This window comes from Dermacentor albipictus, chromosome 5 (genome assembly GCF_038994185.2).
Source record: "Dermacentor albipictus isolate Rhodes 1998 colony chromosome 5, USDA_Dalb.pri_finalv2, whole genome shotgun sequence".
NCBI lineage: Eukaryota > Metazoa > Arthropoda > Arachnida > Ixodida > Ixodidae > Dermacentor > Dermacentor albipictus.
In genome coordinates, this window is record NC_091825.1 from 132,167,788 (window position 1) to 132,185,980 (window position 18,193).

At 45.1% G+C, this 18,193-nt stretch overlaps 1 protein-coding gene across 8 annotated transcripts in view; it reads right to left on the reverse strand.

Moving 5' to 3' along the window:
* Window positions 1-14,055: 14,055 nt before the first annotated feature.
* The window catches only part of LOC139060093 (glutamate receptor ionotropic, kainate 2), a 636,178-nt gene continuing 632,040 nt past the window's right edge, over window positions 14,056-18,193 (reverse strand). For 7 of the 8 annotated variants that reach the window (XM_070538904.1, XM_070538906.1, XM_070538907.1 and 4 more), the window contains 3 exons: window positions 17,608-17,830; window positions 16,256-16,521; window positions 14,056-14,434 (listed from right to left, as the gene is read on the reverse strand). In XM_070538904.1, the coding sequence (XP_070395005.1) occupies window positions 14,186-14,434; window positions 16,256-16,521; window positions 17,608-17,830 (738 nt within the window). In that variant the 3' untranslated portion in view covers window positions 14,056-14,185. The remainder of the gene's footprint in view (window positions 14,435-16,255; window positions 16,522-17,607; window positions 17,831-18,193) is intronic. The other variant, XM_070538903.1, reaches the window with a different exon arrangement.

An 18,193-nucleotide genomic window follows, 5' to 3' on the forward strand; every position in this document is an offset into this window, starting at 1 on the left:
TTTCCGAGAAAATTATTCTCCGCTTATTCGCTTATTTATCGCGTAAATCGGCATCAGCACGTGCGTGCGAAGTGATCCATGCAAAGAACGAGCACTTTCAAGGGAGTTTATTGGACCGGCCAAAAACAATAATTTCCCTGGGCTATAGGCTTACCGTTTTTTTCATTTTTCAGAGAAAATTATTCTCCGCTTATTCGCTTATTTATCGCGTAAATCGGCATCAGCACGTGCGTGCGAAGTGATCCATGCAAAGAACGAGCACTTTCAAGAGAGTTTATTGAACCTGCCCAAAACAATTATTTCCCTGGGTACCGTTTTTTTCATTTTTCCGAGAAAATTATTCTCCGCTTATTCGCTTATTTATCGCGTAAATCGGCATCAGCACGTGCGTGCGAAGTGATCCATGCAAAGAACGAGCACTTTCAAGGGAGTTTATTGGACCGGCCCAAAACAATAATTTCCCTGGGCTATAGGCTTACCGTTTTTTCATTTTTCAGAGAAAATTATTCTCCGCTTAATCGCTTATTTATCGCGTAAATCGGCATCAGCACGTGCGTGCGAAGTGATCCATGCAAAGAACGAGCACTTTCAAGGGAGTTTATTGGACCTGCCCAAAACCATTATTTCCCTGGGCTATAGGCTTACGGTTTTTTCATTTTTCCGAGAAAATTATTCTCCGCTTATTCGCTTATTTATCGCTTAAATCGGCATCAGCACGTGCGTGCGAAGTGATCCATGCAAAGAACGAGCACTTTCAAGGGAGTTTATTGGACCTGCCCAAAACAATAATTTCTTTGGGCTATAGGCTTACCGTTTTTTCATTTTTCCGAGAAAATTATTCTCCGCTTATTCGCTTATTTATCGCGTAAATCGGCATCAGCACGTGCGTGCGAAGTGATCCATGCAAAGAACGAGCACTTTCAAGGGAGTTTATTGGACCGGCCAAAAACAATAATTTCCCTGGGCTATAGGCTTACCGTTTTTTCATTTTTCAGAGAAAATTATTCTCCGCTTAATCGCTTATTTATCGCGTAAATCGGCATCAGCACGTGCGTGCGAAGTGATCCATGCAAAGAACGAGCACTTTCAAGAGAGTTTATTGGACCTGCCCAAAACAATTATTTCCCTGGTTACCGTTTTTTCATTTTTCCGAGAAAATTATTCTCCGCTTATTCGCTTATTTATCGCGTAAATCGGCATCAGCACGTGCGTGCGAAGGGATCCATGCAAAGAACGAGCACTTTCAAGGGAGTTTATTGGACCGGCCAAAAACAATAATTTCCCTGGGCTATAGGCTTACCGTTTTTTCATTTTTCAGAGAAAATTATTCTCCGCTTATTCGCTTATTTATCGCGTAAATCGGCATCAGCACGTGCGTGCGAAGTGATCCATGCAAAGAACGAGCACTTTCAAGGGAGTTTATTGGACCGGCCAAAAACAATTATTTTCCTGGGCTATAGGCTTACCGTTTTTTCAGTTTTCCGAGAAAATTATTCTCCGCTTATTCGCTTATTTATCGCGTAAATCGGCATCAGCACGTGCGTGCGAAGTGATCCATGCAAAGAACGAGCACTTTCAAGGGAGTTTATTGGACCGGCCCAAAACAATAATTTCCCTGGGCTATAGGCAGTGGCGTAGCTAGGTCGTCTGGCACCCGGGGCCCATAGGTCTTCTGTCACCTCCCCCCCCCCCCCGGTGTAACCGGCGGAAAGGGTGTTTCAGGCGTATATGACACCCCCCCCCCCCCCCGCCACTGGCCCCTTGCACCCGGGGCCCACGGCCCCCCGGCCCCCCCTGTTGCTACGCCACTGCTTGGCTGTCGTAATTTATTTGTTAACTTCTTCAATTAATATTGGAGAACGAAACGGTCCGCCAGAACAAAATTTATGTAAGAGAAAGAAAACATGGAAAACTAGGGATATTAACAAAATAGCCGAATAACTTGTTGTTGTTGGAGCTATGGTTTTAGACAACAACAGTAGCAGCTACAAGTTATTTGGTTATCTGCGAGCTTCCGGTGTTGCCGCCATCATTTCGAAGTTGCGCTTTCCTGATGGGCATGTATACAGCCCGTCATCTCGGAAAAAGTGAGGATACATATTCCCGATACTTTCCGCACGCAAGTGCCGTTTCTGATTAGGCATCACTTCAGCAACTACCTCGGTAGCATTCTCATTGCTTTCAAAGGGCTCTTACGTCAGAGAAATTTCCGTAAAGCTGGCCAAGCATATTACGCTTACCAAATTTGCCTCTACCTTCAGCACTTCCTGGACTTTATTCTAAACGCCTCTCTTTATACGGTACGCATGACAAACTAACAGTTATGCCAAGCGATTTGCACAAAATCCGTTTTTCGCAAGTGAAAGAAACAGTTCGAGCAAAAGAAGCACTAGGGAATCGAAACAGAAAACAAAATTTTTCGTCAATATTATGCTCGCTTTTCGATAGATGGCGCAACGATACAACTGCTTGAGGTTTTTCGCTGCCCTAGTTTCCGCTGGAAATGGGGTCTCATCCGTTGGCAGGTCAACAGGTCATCAGAAATCCGTTCGGACCGTTGCGCTTCAAACAAACATGCAATCAAACAATGCTCTCATAAAACAAGCGCTGAACCGATTTAAATTTCTTCATAAGGAAACTCAACGTCAAGTTCTGTCAACGGGCGGTCGTAGAATTGCAGTTGATGAGCTGGAGTATTGAACAGACTACGACGAAAATCGGATGCGGTAAAGATAGAACTTTACTCAGTGATTTAGTTTAAAAATACAAAGGAGGCATCTTATCTGTGAGAAGCGTAGTAGCGGAGCACTCCGTAATAATTTCGTCAACCTGCATTCCCTTAACGGGCACAACTGCACTTGCTTTCTTGCGTCCCTTCAACAGAAGCCAACGAGCTGCCGCCCGCAAGATTCGAATTCGGGGCTTTCTGATATCACGGCCGAACGTGGTAGCGATAAGAACCAACTTGCTCTTGTCAAATAGAAAGCACAACACGAATTTTCCAACGACGTGCCTCTGCCACAGCAAAAATCGCAATTCTGTAGGTTGCAGCTGATAAGAAGAAAAACGCATATTAAATACCTTGCATGTGACGTCAAAGACACAGCTGCTCACCCTGAGGACACCTGCTTCCATTGTGAAAGGAAAGCTTATGAAACGCCCTTTCCCTTCCAGCGGTGCTGAACAGTGTTAGAACCTCGGGAAACGCCAACGGACCCACCTGTCCACCGTGCCTGTTCACCAGAATGGCGCCTTTAATGACGTCACTAGAAGTTTTGTTAAAAAACGAACCATACATTGAGTACATGAGATCTTAGAAGTTTTATGTACGGCGGAGGGATGCGTGTTAAATGTGTTCGCCCTGTAACGCTGTTTGCCGTTGGTCATATTCACGTATTGTCCTCTCACTCTCTCTCTCTTTCTCTCTCTCTCCCCTGCATTGTTACGGATCTTGTAAATACGCACTGCATCACTGCTATAGTTTCTATATTCCAGCTAAGCTTATAAGACATTTCACGCCAGGAGACATCACTCCAGGCTTGCCACTTAATGGAATTTGTCGTTTTCGTATAAATGCGCGGAAGTTCGTTCTGATATGTTCAGCGATTGCCTCATTTCTAATTTCGGCGTTCCACATCTATGTACGTATCAGGTTAGGGAACGAAAACGTATTATTAAAATTGTGTAATAAACCAATGACGGCGACATTAAATGTAAGCGAATAACCGAACGTTTCTACAACGCTGTTCGCTTTAGTAAAAGAAGGATGACCTGAAGGCACTTGTTTGTTCCAACGAGTAGATGCCGGTGGCGTTTGTTCTTTCATTGCCTAATCCCGTATAGAACGCAGTAGTTAATTAGCATATCTGTAACTGTGTTATGCGTACAAAGTGGTTTGTCATATGTGCGATGTCTCCAGTGGCGTGAGCGCTGGCGTCGAAAGTGACCGTCATCATTCTTTACCGCCGCAACTCCAGGAAGAGAGAGAGGGGGGGGGGAGAAGACGTGCCAATTTGCATCGGTGCATCTGTATCGGCGGTGAATGCCCGACACACGATCATCAAGAACACGGACGAAAAGAGCCCAAGAAAGCTATTTGCTTAGATGCAGGCAAGACATACGGGCGCGGAATCGTCACAAGCCTACAGGTAAGTTTACGAGATGAAGCAGATGCGCAGAATGCTAGATTACTATAGGGTAGGACGTGAGTAGCTTGCAAAAGCTAGGCGATTATTTGACGTCATGCCAATTCAAAACGGACGCCACTAGCATTAATTATTATCATCAACATCATCGAGTCGAGGTCCCTGTCGAATGGAGGAACGTTTCAAATACGGCAATGAAACTTTGCAATCGATTATATTAATCTGCCGCGCAGTGATAAAATGACACAACGCAAATTTTCCCTCCTCCTTAACTTTGATCTGCGGCGGCCCGAACCGCTCGACCACTGCTACCGCGGCGGGACGCTGGATAGAAAAGGACAGCTGAACATTTGTTCAGTTACGATAATAAGTGCGGAAAACAGAGATTCAAGAACTCTGATAGCGTAATCGGAGACGTAAAATCGAACTTCCCAGATCTTACAATGAGCATTCGCATGTAAGTACCTATATTTCAACGACATATTCGACATTAAATGGTTGTTCTATGTCGCAAAATGCAAGATTCTGTTGTAGTTTGGTCGAAATTAAAGTAACGAGAAATTACATTTTCTATGCAATGTGTCGTATATTGTGGCGCGCACCTACCTCAGTGTCGGCAGTACTACTTACTTGGAAGGTGAAGAAACCCAGGGCAACAGAATGTTTAGATCTCGCTGTGGGCTGACGGACGAACAATTTCAGGGCAGGAGACATTCTTGTCGGTACTCTTCGGTTTTAGCATCCCAAACCGTTGCTGGGTATGAGGGCTGCGCTCTGGTGATCTATTCGCCATGGCTTTACCAATGGTCCTAAACGAACTGCTTGAATGAATGACAAAGGCAGTAGAGCTTTGCGACCGTCCCGGTATTTTTGTCACCGGAGACCGGACTGCTTCTTTATTGTGACAAGCTTCACCACCTTCCTCTGCCGGCTGAGAAGTGCCGCAGCCATGGATTGCATATATTTTTCAACAGACATGGCGCCTTAAACTTTAGGGTTGTATGTACAGGAAACTATTGATCAAAAGTGTCAGGAATGCGAAACCCCCAACAACAGAGCTTCTGCAAAACCGACAAAGCTACCATTCTTATTCCAGTAACAAGCAGGTGAGCAAACCAAAAAGAAGGAAAACGCTCAAAACGGCTCCAAACATTCACCGGTTGTCTCGAAATGCGCTAGAATGACAACTCTCCTTTACGGGATCTCCGTTTACGGCAAAGCATACGTGCACTCATCTTGGCTTCCAATATAATTGAAATCCGTCTCCAATGGTAGTAAGCTGGAAACAAGACGCATGAAAGTCTAATGCAAGCATCTTCATGAACAAAATACTTGCACATTGAAATTTTTTTTCTGCAACGACAAACGTAGAACGTCCGCAAAACGCCAATGCGTAAAACTGTGAATGGTAACTGCGGCTTATTAGATATAAGAGTTAATGATAACAATAACAGTTCAGAGCAAGCTTTAGCTCTGGTTCAAGTCTGTATTACGTTGTATTACCTATTATTGCCCTCATTATAAAACAGCTGAGGTGATTTTTTTACAGTTTGAGAAGTTGAACTGAATTTTACAGTCGAATTAATTCAAAAAAAGTGATATTCTACCACATTTAGGCAGTTGAACTTATATTTATCGTCTATAGCTGCTTAAAAATATTGCTGAAAATGTGCGTAGGGAAGAGAAATTGTTCACCAAGCTTGAAATAGCGAAAATTAAGCAGTAAAATATGGTATATTCGTTATTTACTTGAAATTGTCTTGTTGCATGCGCCAGTTTTGCGAGAGCCCTGTTGACAAATTATTTGTATATATTGGCTGGTTCATTATACCCGAATTCTGTCAACTGGAGGTCAAAAATTTATGTAGTTCTCATTTCTTTTTCCCATTTCTGAACATTATTGTTTTCTAATTTATAAATTTTCAGCACTCTTTGCAGAAAAGAATACGTCTGCTCCAAACATATGTAAATTTTATTTTGCTTCTTTAGTAAACCTTAGTAAATTAGTTAAGTGAATTACTAGCCGTACAATTTCTACGTTTCGTGGTACCTAAGCCCGAGGTAGAGTTTCCTGTAGCAGAATATGGCGCCTTCAGTGATGAAGACATGGCTGAAGACATGGTAAGCTTTCCTCGCTCTGGAAACGATTTCAGCTTTTCATTCGAGTGTTGGTTTATGGCAATGAAGTTCTAAACAGAACTAATGACATTGGAATTCACAGCTAAAGAGAGATAGAATAAAAAGAAGGTTTTTGTGATGGTGTGCACATACCAGCTCGCGTTACAATGCAGGAACTCAGCTTTATTATTTGTTCAGCATCACTATGCAATTCAACTACTGGAGGCGATCACTGCAGCAGGCATAGAAATATTGAAAATACAGAATGTGCGATCATAGAAAATGTTATCTAGGAGACATGATTATTTTCAGCAACGCTCGACAGGTTCTGTTCCCGTGACTGACCATGCGTAAGTTGCTGCTTTCGACATATGGAGAAGTAAATTCTGCGATTGCAAATTTGCCCACAAATATAAAGGGGCAAGTATACTGTGTTCTTGTAATATTTCTTGAAAAGAAACGGTCTTGAGGAGAATATGAACATATATCCGAAGACATCTGAAAACAGGGCACGAAGGATTCCGTAAAACTTCTCGCAAAGAGCATTACCGCTGTTTTATCCGACCTTCGTTTAACCTGTGAAGCCGTTACGTATACTTAATGCTGTTAAAGCCGAGCTAAGAGAAGGTAACAGTTTTGCATTGAAGATAGGGTATTTAAGCTAGTAGAATATCACCGGTGTTGTGTGACCATGTGAGAAGGAATAAAGAAAGCTAAAGTGTGTAGGATCTCCTAAGGAGGACTTGCCTTTTATGAACAAGATATAAAGTGTATTTCCTTGTTGAAGCACTTTTCTACGTAGTGGCTGAGTAGCGCACCACGTCGAAAACAGTCGGGCGACGAAATTCGTCGATATTGGCCGGAATTGGGTTACGTATCAATCAGATAAGTAATATTTGTCCTGCGCGACAACTACACAGAGATTTCTATGAGAGGCGACTAACTCCTGGCATGGACGACCGTAGTACAAACGCAGTGTTCCAATATTTACTCGTCAGCGTTTCGCAAGCAGCCTTCCGTAAGTTCCGAGCTAGCTTGTGGTTGATGCACTCGTCTGCAGTTTCTATGTATTTGTTAACTGGTTATTGTTGTGACGGAACAGTGAAAAAAAAGCGGAACTGTGTCCTTGGGCAGGCAGTAGACTCAAATGCTAGGTTTAGAAGTACGAAACAGAGTTGAAATGGGAACTGCAAAACAGTAATTTCAGTCTTGCCTCTAAATGTCGTTTAATGTCGCAAGTAATCATGCGTCGATTTTCGAAGGGCTTAAGCAGAACATGTTGCTAGGGTAGTTGATTCATTAGAGTAAATAGGTAGGTCCTTGCGCAAAATAGAAGGCCACAAAAACAATGAACGTATAAACAAGGCAGTGCCTTTTCCGCATATGTCTGTATTCTTTTGTTGTCGTCTTTTACGTGTAACAATTTGCCTGTTAACATTAGAAGAACTGTACGCGCGTATTAGTGAAAGTAACATAATCGCGTTTTGTTGCAACCGGCTAGGACGCATACTTGCAAGTATTGAACCTAAAGCTGCATGCATCTTATTATTCAAGTAATCTTGCAGCGCTTAGAAAAAAAATTGAAAAACGCCTTCGGTATGCACAAACTATTGCACACAATATACAAAGTAGATATGCTACTTTGTTATAAAGGTTAAAGTGTTGCTATTCCGATATACTCGTTTGATATTACTCGTTACCGTAATACTGGAGTAGTAATAGTGTATCTCCTAACAAGGGTATGACGTGGCAGTTAAGAGATGTCAAAGTATCGCTTCTTTATCCGCATCTTGCGGCACGGCAGATACCAAGGACCGCACATCTTGATCAAAATCTCCCACTTAATTTTGCGCAAGCCTTTATAAGAGAGGACGCAGTCGCGTTGCACAAGTGGTCTTGAACCAGTTATGTGGCCGGAGATTATTTGACCATTCATCCTAATAAGCAATGCGAATGTAGCTTAGAATAACTTTTTGTTGGGCGCGTTGGTGCGTATTAGCCAACAGTTTTGTAACTGCGCAAACAAACGACCACAGATAGAGAGCACACAAGGACAGGCGCCTGTCCTTGTGTTCTCTCTCTCTCTGTGGTCGTTTGTTTGCGCAGTTATAAAACTATAAACAATGTGAAATGCCACTTCCATGTGTAACATGTCCTTCTACACGATCTCGTTGCCACCATTTGTTTTTCAGTCACAATACAAACACAACAGTAAGCTGCCCGCGTGTGTCGGCAAATTGCTATACCCTACACAAAATGGCTACAACTGGAACTGCGTACGAGGTAGGTTATCTTTGCGTGCATTTCTCGTAACGGCGACAGCTTTGTGATGCAGCCGCTGCCGGGGTGGAACACGGAAACAGTGTAATCATATATGTAAGGGAACAAAGTGAGCCTTTACAGCTTTCTCTTTCCGAAACCATGTTTCCCTTCCCCACCTGAAACAGATGTAATGTAGTGAGACCGCCTAGACACGACACTCGAACAGTATGTTCAGTACAGCGTGGATTTTTACATGTTTCTTACCGTGTGTACTTGTGCAAAGTATTCCGCATCTGAAGAGCGGGCCTCTGATAGAAGGAAACTGTTTAGCTCGGGATCAACGAATTCATATAGTATGTAGCTAACCGCTGAAAAAAAAAATCATGAAATGGAACACGTGAATTGCATTCAAGAGACCACAGTTGCTATGCAAACTTGCACCGCTAGATGTGTTGAATGATACGAAAAGTACACACTAATATGTCACATTGGAATCACGACTAATTTGTGCTTAAAAACAAATTCGGTGTGCGCTCTCACTTTTTTCACTAAATTTTAAGTGTGAGATGGAGTATTGCCTGACATCTGCCATGGCTTAAGTGAGTGTCATAAATCTAGGGTTATTTCAAGGAATAAGAATCCGACCACCCTTCTCCTAACTCCCCGCCCCTTTTCCTTTAAATAAAACCTTTTCATCATCATCATCATCAAGGAGAAATTCAGAATATATCCACCATTGCAAGCGAAACGAACGAGTGGCCTCAAATACTCTTTTCATTTTAAGAATTGCCAAAGATTCCGTTTCTTTTTTTGAAGTACGCTGCCTTTTCGGAAGCGTAGCGATTGTGCTTGTAAATCGAAATCGAATATTTACACTGCGCAGGCGCATTACGCGATGAAGTGTCCTCGCGGATTGCGTTTTCACACAATTATTACAATTATGAAGCTCGGCTTTTCCTTTTCTTCATTTTTTCCACGACAGCCGCAGACAGAAGAGGAACATGACGGTCCCGTGATATATGAGACCCGCTCGCTTTGCTGTTCGCTTTAGCTAGAACACATTGTCAGCCGTGTGCTGGCAGAATGCGCCCAGCCGGAAAACCATGGACCCTATATATTTTCGCTTCTTACATCTCGAACAGCTAGTTGTGCGCGGTCAAACAATCACTTGCTGGTCTCAACATGTGTCATACGATCATGGATGCCTGGAAGTTAAACACGATCTCTTGTTGTCCACGGAAACAATGAAACCATGTGCTACGTATCAACGTCCTTGCACTTTTCGTTTTAGTATTCTGCGCAGAATACTGGTAGGCTTCATTGAGATGGTACGATGGTAGGCTTCATTGAGATTTCCTAGCTGAGGCTTCTCGCAGTTTTATCCCTTGCCGCTTCGCAGCAAACCCTAAGAATTTATTGCGCGCAGATCACAGTGCAGCATGATGAGAGAATGACAACAAGTAACCGTAAGTGTTCGTTCTGTTTCACGACTCTCCTTGAGTTACAAAATAATAAAAGGGAGGAACGCTGCTCCGCATGGTGCTTAAACCACTTTTTGCACCTATATTACGTGCGAACTCGCATGTGGCTCCTGTTCGCCTTTAAAGTTTCAGTAATGACCATGTCCGCTATGACGTCACGACAGAGGGTTGCAGCTCCAAATGTGAAAACGCTAAAGAAGCCTCAAATAACTTGTCTTAATCAGTGGTATAGCTAGTACCGGCAGCACCTCATGGGGGAACAACCGCCTAACATAATGAAGTGGCAGGTACACACTTTACTATGGAAAACAAGAACGACAGGCTTTGCGCCTTGGAACTTTAAAACAACCAGCGCGGTGCCGGCGGTGTCCATTCGATGGCACTCGTTAACGGCCTTTAAACCACATCCTTTGACCCTACTCTTAGAAGAAGCTCATTCTGACTGTCACCGTTACACGAAAAAGGGGGGGGGGGGGTTGTGTTTTACTGGAGACAACTAACCGAAGGTGCTTATCTCAGTCACGGATGTATCGCGCCCTTTCCTATGTACAGCCGTTCGGTAGCCAAAAATATCTCTGCCGTACGTATTACACGTACTCAGCCACTCCAAGCCGTATATCAGGCGTCTAGTATTGCGCAGTCGAAGAAAAAAAGTGAGTGGTGAACAACTACAGCGGATACCTACAAACATTTCTTTTAGTGTTCATGTTTTTTTACCAAAATTCCTAATCAAAAAGAGAAAATTGAGGTGAAGAAGAAAAAAAGAAAGCAAATACTTTGCGTGGAATGCGTCAACAGTGATAAAGGTATTGTATTTACATATATGTGAGTCTTGAGAGTATTGTGTATATTAAATAGTATCGGTGATTGTTTTTTTTTCGTATATGTTTCAAATGGTCCTATACAGCTCAGCGAGCGTGACGTTAAACAAGAACATCGGCGCATTTGTCACGCGAGCGCGTTCACGCGCAAGACTGTGACGAGAGGCCGGCAAACAACGTCTATCAGTAGATGAACCTTCACGTCATGCAACAAGATCCTCTTTGACCATTCTAAAACATTTCTCTAGCATATAGTGGAGGGAAGGAGTGCATTCTTTCTCCCGTTATAGATTTCAAACAGGTGCGAGCGTGATAAATAATCTTCGTCTCGTGAACTCCTCGCATAGACGTTCGATAATAGCGGGCTCCAGTATAGGCCTAAGCAGATGAGAGAGCACAATAGGCGTGGACTAAGTCACACGCACGCGAATGACTCTCGATGTTGCGACTGCACCAATTTTGACCGGCTTTCCGTTAAAGAAGCCTTACAATGATAGATGTTGAACTACACGATTGCGAGTTCGCGTGGGCTGCCGAATTCACGTTCGCAAACTTGATGACTTCGTAGGGGGGCTACTGTAAAAGCGTAGGATAAGCTGACACGTCTCACCAGCTTTGTTTGTACAGCGTACGTTCGGCGAGTCGCAGTTGTCGCGCTCTTGTGTTCCGCTTCGATGTTCCGTTAGAAACGCACCGACCATGTTGCGCAAGTCAGGACCATCGCGAAACTCCACATGCATCCACAAGTTGAATGCGTTACCACGGAACTGGCCGCCAAATTGCCTGTGTGTTTTCCGGTTTCTGAAGATGAAGGCTTCGTTCAGACTTCTTGCTAGCCACGTGCAGCTTAATATATTTTGCGACTGCTGTAGCCTTCAAGGGGAACAAATTCCATTGCCCGTTCTCTGCCATGACGAATGAAGAAACCTTGAGTGTCACCTGCTAGAGCGTAACCTGTGCTAAAGCTCCTAAATACCCACCTAAAACACCTTTTTTCAAGCCTTTTCAAGAGGCACCGATGACTGCGTTGTCAATTGTGAGCTTTGAGGTGTGTTTTAAGTAAATCTACTAAACTGCGGACATTTTCTTTTTTCTGTTTAGTCAGTTCCGCCACTCCAAGCGCGCTTTCTTCTATTTCCAACCGGAAAGATGGCAAAAGCTATGAGATCAAGTTGTGTTTAGATTCAACTTTTCTAAAAGCGTACCAGTGTAAGGATGCTCTTCAATGCAGCTCAGATGTAGCGGTGAAGAGAAAAAAGAAACTGTGATAGAAACAAGAAACAAGTGCAAGTCTAAACGGACAACAACACACACTCCTGCAGACGACCACATAAGTCCATCCGTGGCAAATATTCTGTCACTCGTGCTTAGGATGAGGTATACACCATCTAACTAGTACCACTGGTGACGTCTACACACACACACACGTCAAGAAGTGCCGTACACAAGCAGCTTCGAAAGTTCCAAAGCTTTGATGGTGTCCGGTGAACAAGAATAGAATAATATTCGCGGAATGTCTTTCAGTAAGCTATGGTAAGAAAAGAAAAAAAAAGTAATCAAGGAGAAGGCGGAAAAAGCTGTACGTCACTCAGAATCACTAGCGCATCATGCTTGATTTGTCCAGACTGCGAATGCCTTAAGTAAGTCCACACATGTCGTACGCAGGTTGTGATCAGCCTGACAAATAAATAAGCTAGACGAAAGCCGACGAGAAACTTGGAGTCACAAGCAAAATGGCCGTGCAGGCGAGCGACAGAGAACATTCGAAGTGTTCTTGCTCAATGAGAAATTAGCAAAGTGCTTCCAGTTAATTTCGCACCACTCACTGTCAATAATTCCGCTTCGTCATCCTTTTATACTAATCGAAGCCAGTATATCGTATCCCTAGCCTTAACACCTTTTTTTCTCAGCGTATTTCCTTCCAATAAGCCTCCATCAGGGGCTGAGAAAAAACAATACGAAAAAACCCGTTTGAAAGTAACATGACTTCTATTTACGATCAAAGCTTTTTTTTTTCTGACAAGTGGCGGCCTTTGTTGAACGCGCAGGACTTACTGACTTGATTCAGTCAGAAGAAATCGGACTGTCTTCTTCTTTTAGTACTTGATGCATATCCTTATGCTGAGTTCTTGACTACGATATACCAAAGTAAATGTGCGTAGTGCTTCAACAATTTTTGTTGCCATAAAAATATACAATGTACCTTTTCGTCTGCGTTTATCCATTCTAGCTCGAACAGTTTGCCCAGATGGATTATCATGTGTAACTCCGCCGGCATGCTGTGAACTCCTTGTTGCACGTCGACTTTCTCACTCAGCATCCTCGTGTATAGGGGTTGAACTTGACGCTAGACAACCACGTTGACGTTATATCAATGGAAACTCTCTCACACGACCGGTCAACGAGCAACACCACTTCCTTCAATAGATGTAATCCATCACTTTCATTAACAACAATTCAGCTCCGTGATGTATACTAACCATAATCGATCTTCGAAACGCTCTCCGATTTGCATTCGCAACACCCAAAACCATCAGAAAGCGAGTCTGTTCAGGGGCGCACCCTTCAAGGGAAAACGTTATGAACAAAAAACGCGCACCGTAGCAGCTTCGGAACCGTTGGTATCGCTTCTTCGTCACCCTAACGTGCGTCACCACTATGCCACGTCCCCACAGGCACCAGAGTCATTGTCACCAATCTTGCTTGTGTCACCAGTGGGGACAACCCTCGTTGCTAAGTCACGTTGTCCACGTCAATCGGCTCCTCAAGACATGGTTCTGTGCACACGGGCACACACACACACACACACACGTTGCCCGCAGAGGTGTAACCTCGAAGCGCGTCCATTGCGTGGCGCCCATTAAGCCATCTTCGCAACTTTCACCTCCGCGGGAGCCAAATAGTCCATTGCCACTTGTCAAGGGAGAAAAAGAAGGAGTCACTGCCGCGCGCGTAGGGAGACTGTTTGCATCGAAGTCACGAGCGGATCACCTCGCTGGCGACCCGAGTCTCACCAGCGCCGGTGGCGGCACGGCGAGCGGGGCGACACATCGTCGCGGTGACGTCGGCGCTGGCGACGTCGCCCTCCACCCGCGCTCGCCGTCGTCGCCGCCACCTTCCGTCGCCCTCAAGACGGCGAGGGCCTGGGTGCCGCGGCCGGGTGGTGGATCGGGCAGCGGCCACCGCCGAGGTCCGGCTGCTGAATGGTCGACGTGGAGGCCGAGTGCAGGCTCGTCGACGGGCGCGCGCCCAGGTAGCACAGCTGCGGCACGTCGTAGTTCGAGGAGGAGGCCAGGCTGCTGCCGCCGCCGCCGCCAGCGCCACCGCACTGGTGGTGGGCCCCCTCCGCGGCCCTGTGCTAGGAGTCGGTGCAGTCGAAGTGCAGCGGCGACTTGCGCATCTCGAGCATTTGCATGATGCCGTTCTCCTGCGCGTGCAGGTCCATGGCGCTCGGCACGTACGTGTTGGCGGCCGTGGTGGTCAGGCACTTGGAGCACTGGCGGCGCAGGGCGGGCCGCTGGCGGGACGCCCGGCAGCGCACGGCGAACCGCAGCTCTTCGGCCATCTCCGAGCAGAGCGATTGCTGCGTGGAACAGAATAGCAAGTTCTGCGCGCCAGAGGGGCGTCCCGTTACGACCTGGCAGTGCGCCCGCGAGGCCGGGGTCACGGAGGAAGAGCAAGAGGAAGGCAGCCTCGGCCACGGTCGCGACGCTCCTGGGGATGTGGTCCCACACTAGCTGTCTCGTACGTCCCTCGTTTTAATATCTGACCCTTCGCATATTGTTGTCACCTTTAATACATTTTTACCTCCTCGCGTACCAGATCATGCGGGTGGGCTTGTGTGTGACCTTACAGCGCTTACCACTGTTTGTCTCTTGGACTTAGGAGTTGAGTATAGCTTAGGAACACTTGGTCCAGAGTATGGTCGTTACTGCGTTTTGTAGCCGAAGTGACGGCACCAACTTTCAACAGGACAAACGCGGATATTCATCAAGGTACTACTAGGAGGCTCACCATGACACATAAGCACTTCCTCTGACGTCTATGTTAATTTTTCCACTTAGACTGATGACAGGCACGAGTGCTTAAATATGAAAGAGCAGCGCGCTTTGTGGAGAAGCATGGAAGCACATGCGCATTAGCGACGCAAAACATAACAGAAAGTGCGGAGGGTAGAACCTAGGGAATGCTAAGGTATGGCGAAATGTTGAGAGGAGGTGGCTAGCAACGCCTATAGATGGGAGGACGCGGGTGACGCATTAAACATGGCGTGAGTCGCCAGTCCTGAATATCTTGCTCCGTGGCCCTAGCAAAACGCAAGCGAGAAAAATAAATGCGTGCATCATATTTATTGTGACATAGCAATGCAGTGCTTGGTATTTTCAAGCACTTGTAAACAATTTATCGTTCAAATTTGATGAGGAGAAACATGGCAATGTCATATGTTGCATGCAAATAAATGTTAATATCATGCTGGCGGCATTGACCGTTCTCTATTTTGGAACAGGGAGTGCAACAGGACAAATTCATCGTGATCACATCCAGGAACCTCATGCGTGGTTCTTGTGCAGCGCACTTTCTTCCAAACTAAAGCTTTGCGTTGCAGTATCTATGTTGATGCAGCTAGCTTTGAAACTCAAGGTCCTTCACAAAACGGCTCTGCAGCAGTTGAGCTTTCACATTCAGGATGCTCGTACATGCAGGAAAGGTGTGCTTTCTTTCTTTTTTTTTTAAGTGCTGCAGGCTTACAGAATCGGCATGGCGTTTGCTTACTTATACAAAGCGATACATGCGGCACCTTCAAAAAGTAATTTCTCATTGTACGTCATGAATAGATATACCACTTCTATTTTTCTTCAAGCAAATAACTCTAGCCCGATAACGAAAAGAACGGCTGATGTCATGAAAAAACTATGCTTTCTTGCCTTGGGTGAACAGGCTCGTATTGACACAAGAACAACGGTGCTGTCGCACAGGATGACGAACTCCATATTAAACTGAGATGCGTCCACTCATATCAGGCTGCTTGATAGTTACAGGTAGATCGATTGATTGATCGTACATCTATTTCTCGTTAAATGTTGGCTTTGGCGGTTCCGTTTCTTCCCGGTGAAATGATATGCGTAATTCCATAAGTCAGTTTCCAGCGCAATTATTCGAACGCAACAAATGTGGCGGACCTGATATTGAAAATGGAAACAAAGCGTGATAATGCAGAGAATCGTTACTCTCAGAGCCACACACCCCAATCACTCATTCTTCACTTTTGCGAAACATACATGTTTCTTTGGTACTACAAGCGTGAACTCAGACATGCTATTTTGACAGTCAGAATGAGCGAGAAAGCCTGCTTGAGGAATTTCGCATATCCGGCGAAGGGGTGCGCAAATACGAACAGAAATGCGTGAAAATGAAGGGCTGACCATACCCTGTCTGTCTGAGCATGCTTGCGAGAGTTGATGCAGAACTCCATGATTGCGGTGAGGATGGCGACGGCGAGCCCGCAGAGAAGCACTACGAAGACTCCGCCAATGTTGGCGAGTCCCAGCGCGTTGGCTTTGCCCTCCTTGTTCTTGTCGTCTCGGTTGCAGGTGAGTCCTGGGCTTTTCCACCACTTGTTGTACAGTATCTGGATTACACCTTTCTCCTGAAGGTCCAGGATGGCCAGGGAGATCTTGTCCCTCCAAGGTGAACCTGAAGGTGAAGCAGTTGGTGCGTGATTCGTCACTTGTACCCTATAGCGTGCGTGACAGATTCACCGAACGAAGCGAGTTACAGGTAAAAGAAAAAAAGAAAGCTACAAGGAAGACGGCGTCCCCAAGGTCAATGATTATCGTCCTGGCATTGATGTCAGTGTCGTTCGGCGCGGCTTGATAGGCAATGTAAATAAGTTGGCTCTTTAGTTACCGCTAGGAATGTGTCCATGTTTGGTGCTTTTATCTCTTGACATGTTATTTCAAGACCTAGTAGTTGCAACGTATACTACGATACGTAAAATTATAGCCTGATCACTGGTGGTTTGAAGATGTATAGCAGTAATATTGCTCAGATTATTTTTGAGAATTCTTATGTGAAGCTATAACACATGATAACTATAACTATAAACTACAACAGCAGTAGGTTTCTTGTGGTGGATAAAAGAAGTCTTGTCAACGGTTCTGTAAATCGCCTCCACGCCCTGTTGTAACCAGCGGTCCCTGTCTTGCACGTCTACATTCTCGACAACTCGTTGGTTCATGGCCACCAACACGCCAACCGGCAGAGAAGGTTCGTGGATAAATTTCGGCCCATCTCGCAATACACGCGAGATGTTCCCCGGGATTCTAACATCTGCCATCACATTGAGGCCATTCTGAGCCGCGTGTAGATTATGTATCCGAGCTAACGGAAGCGCAAATTTCGTGTCTTTTTCTTAAAGCAGCTTTAGGACCACTGGAGACTAGTTTCAGCAGTACGCCAGTCCAAATTTTATTTTTACAGACTCCCTAGTCGGCCAAAAATTGTGGGATCTGACAAACAGTTCCAGTTAAGTCGTCATTTCAAGGAGCACATGACTTTTCATGTGCATGATTAGCTTATGTTTCTTCAAGTCTTAGTGATCTCTTAAGCCCTGTAACGACAAAAGAAAAGCTGTGGTATCACCTGTAACAGTCCAGGTTACAATTCACATTTCTCGGTAGAGTACTCAGTTCCGAACGCTTAGTTCGGAATTTCTACTTTGCAACGAGCAAAGCCTTACGCTGTGCGCCTGACGATTTTCTATATATACACGCTACATACCCATAGGTGTGGCGATGCCGTATCCCTTGGAGTCTAGCAGTCCACCGACTTGAGTGAGGTTGCAATCGCGCTGGACCATGAAGTCGAGCATGGTCGACTCCATGAGGAAGGCGTAGTTGCCCTGCAGTACTCGCTGTACTCCATCCTCGTAGGAGCTGACGAACACTCCGGGACGGTTCTCCATGAACCGCCACATCTTCTGATAAGTCTCCATCTTGGAATCCTGCCGCATGAAAAAAAAAGTAACGTTAACACCTTCTCTAAATAGAGTGCAGCTACTGTTGCGCATATAGGGCACACCAACAACAGGAATAGATGAAGCTTCTGCGAAGATAGTAATCATCCACGCAAGAAAAAGAGCGCTTCAGCGAATTTCCAGTGAAAAAAAGCATCACATGTTCTTATCGATAACATTAAGGTTAAAGCACGCGTTAACTTTGTTTGACAGCTTTCACAAGCTGGCCTATCAGTGTCTGTGACGGGAGACACCACTTTTATTACATGCATTAACCAGCAACATGGTTGCGCGAAGGAATCATCCCTTACACTTCTTAATAATATCTCATACACGTGTCATATCTGTTTT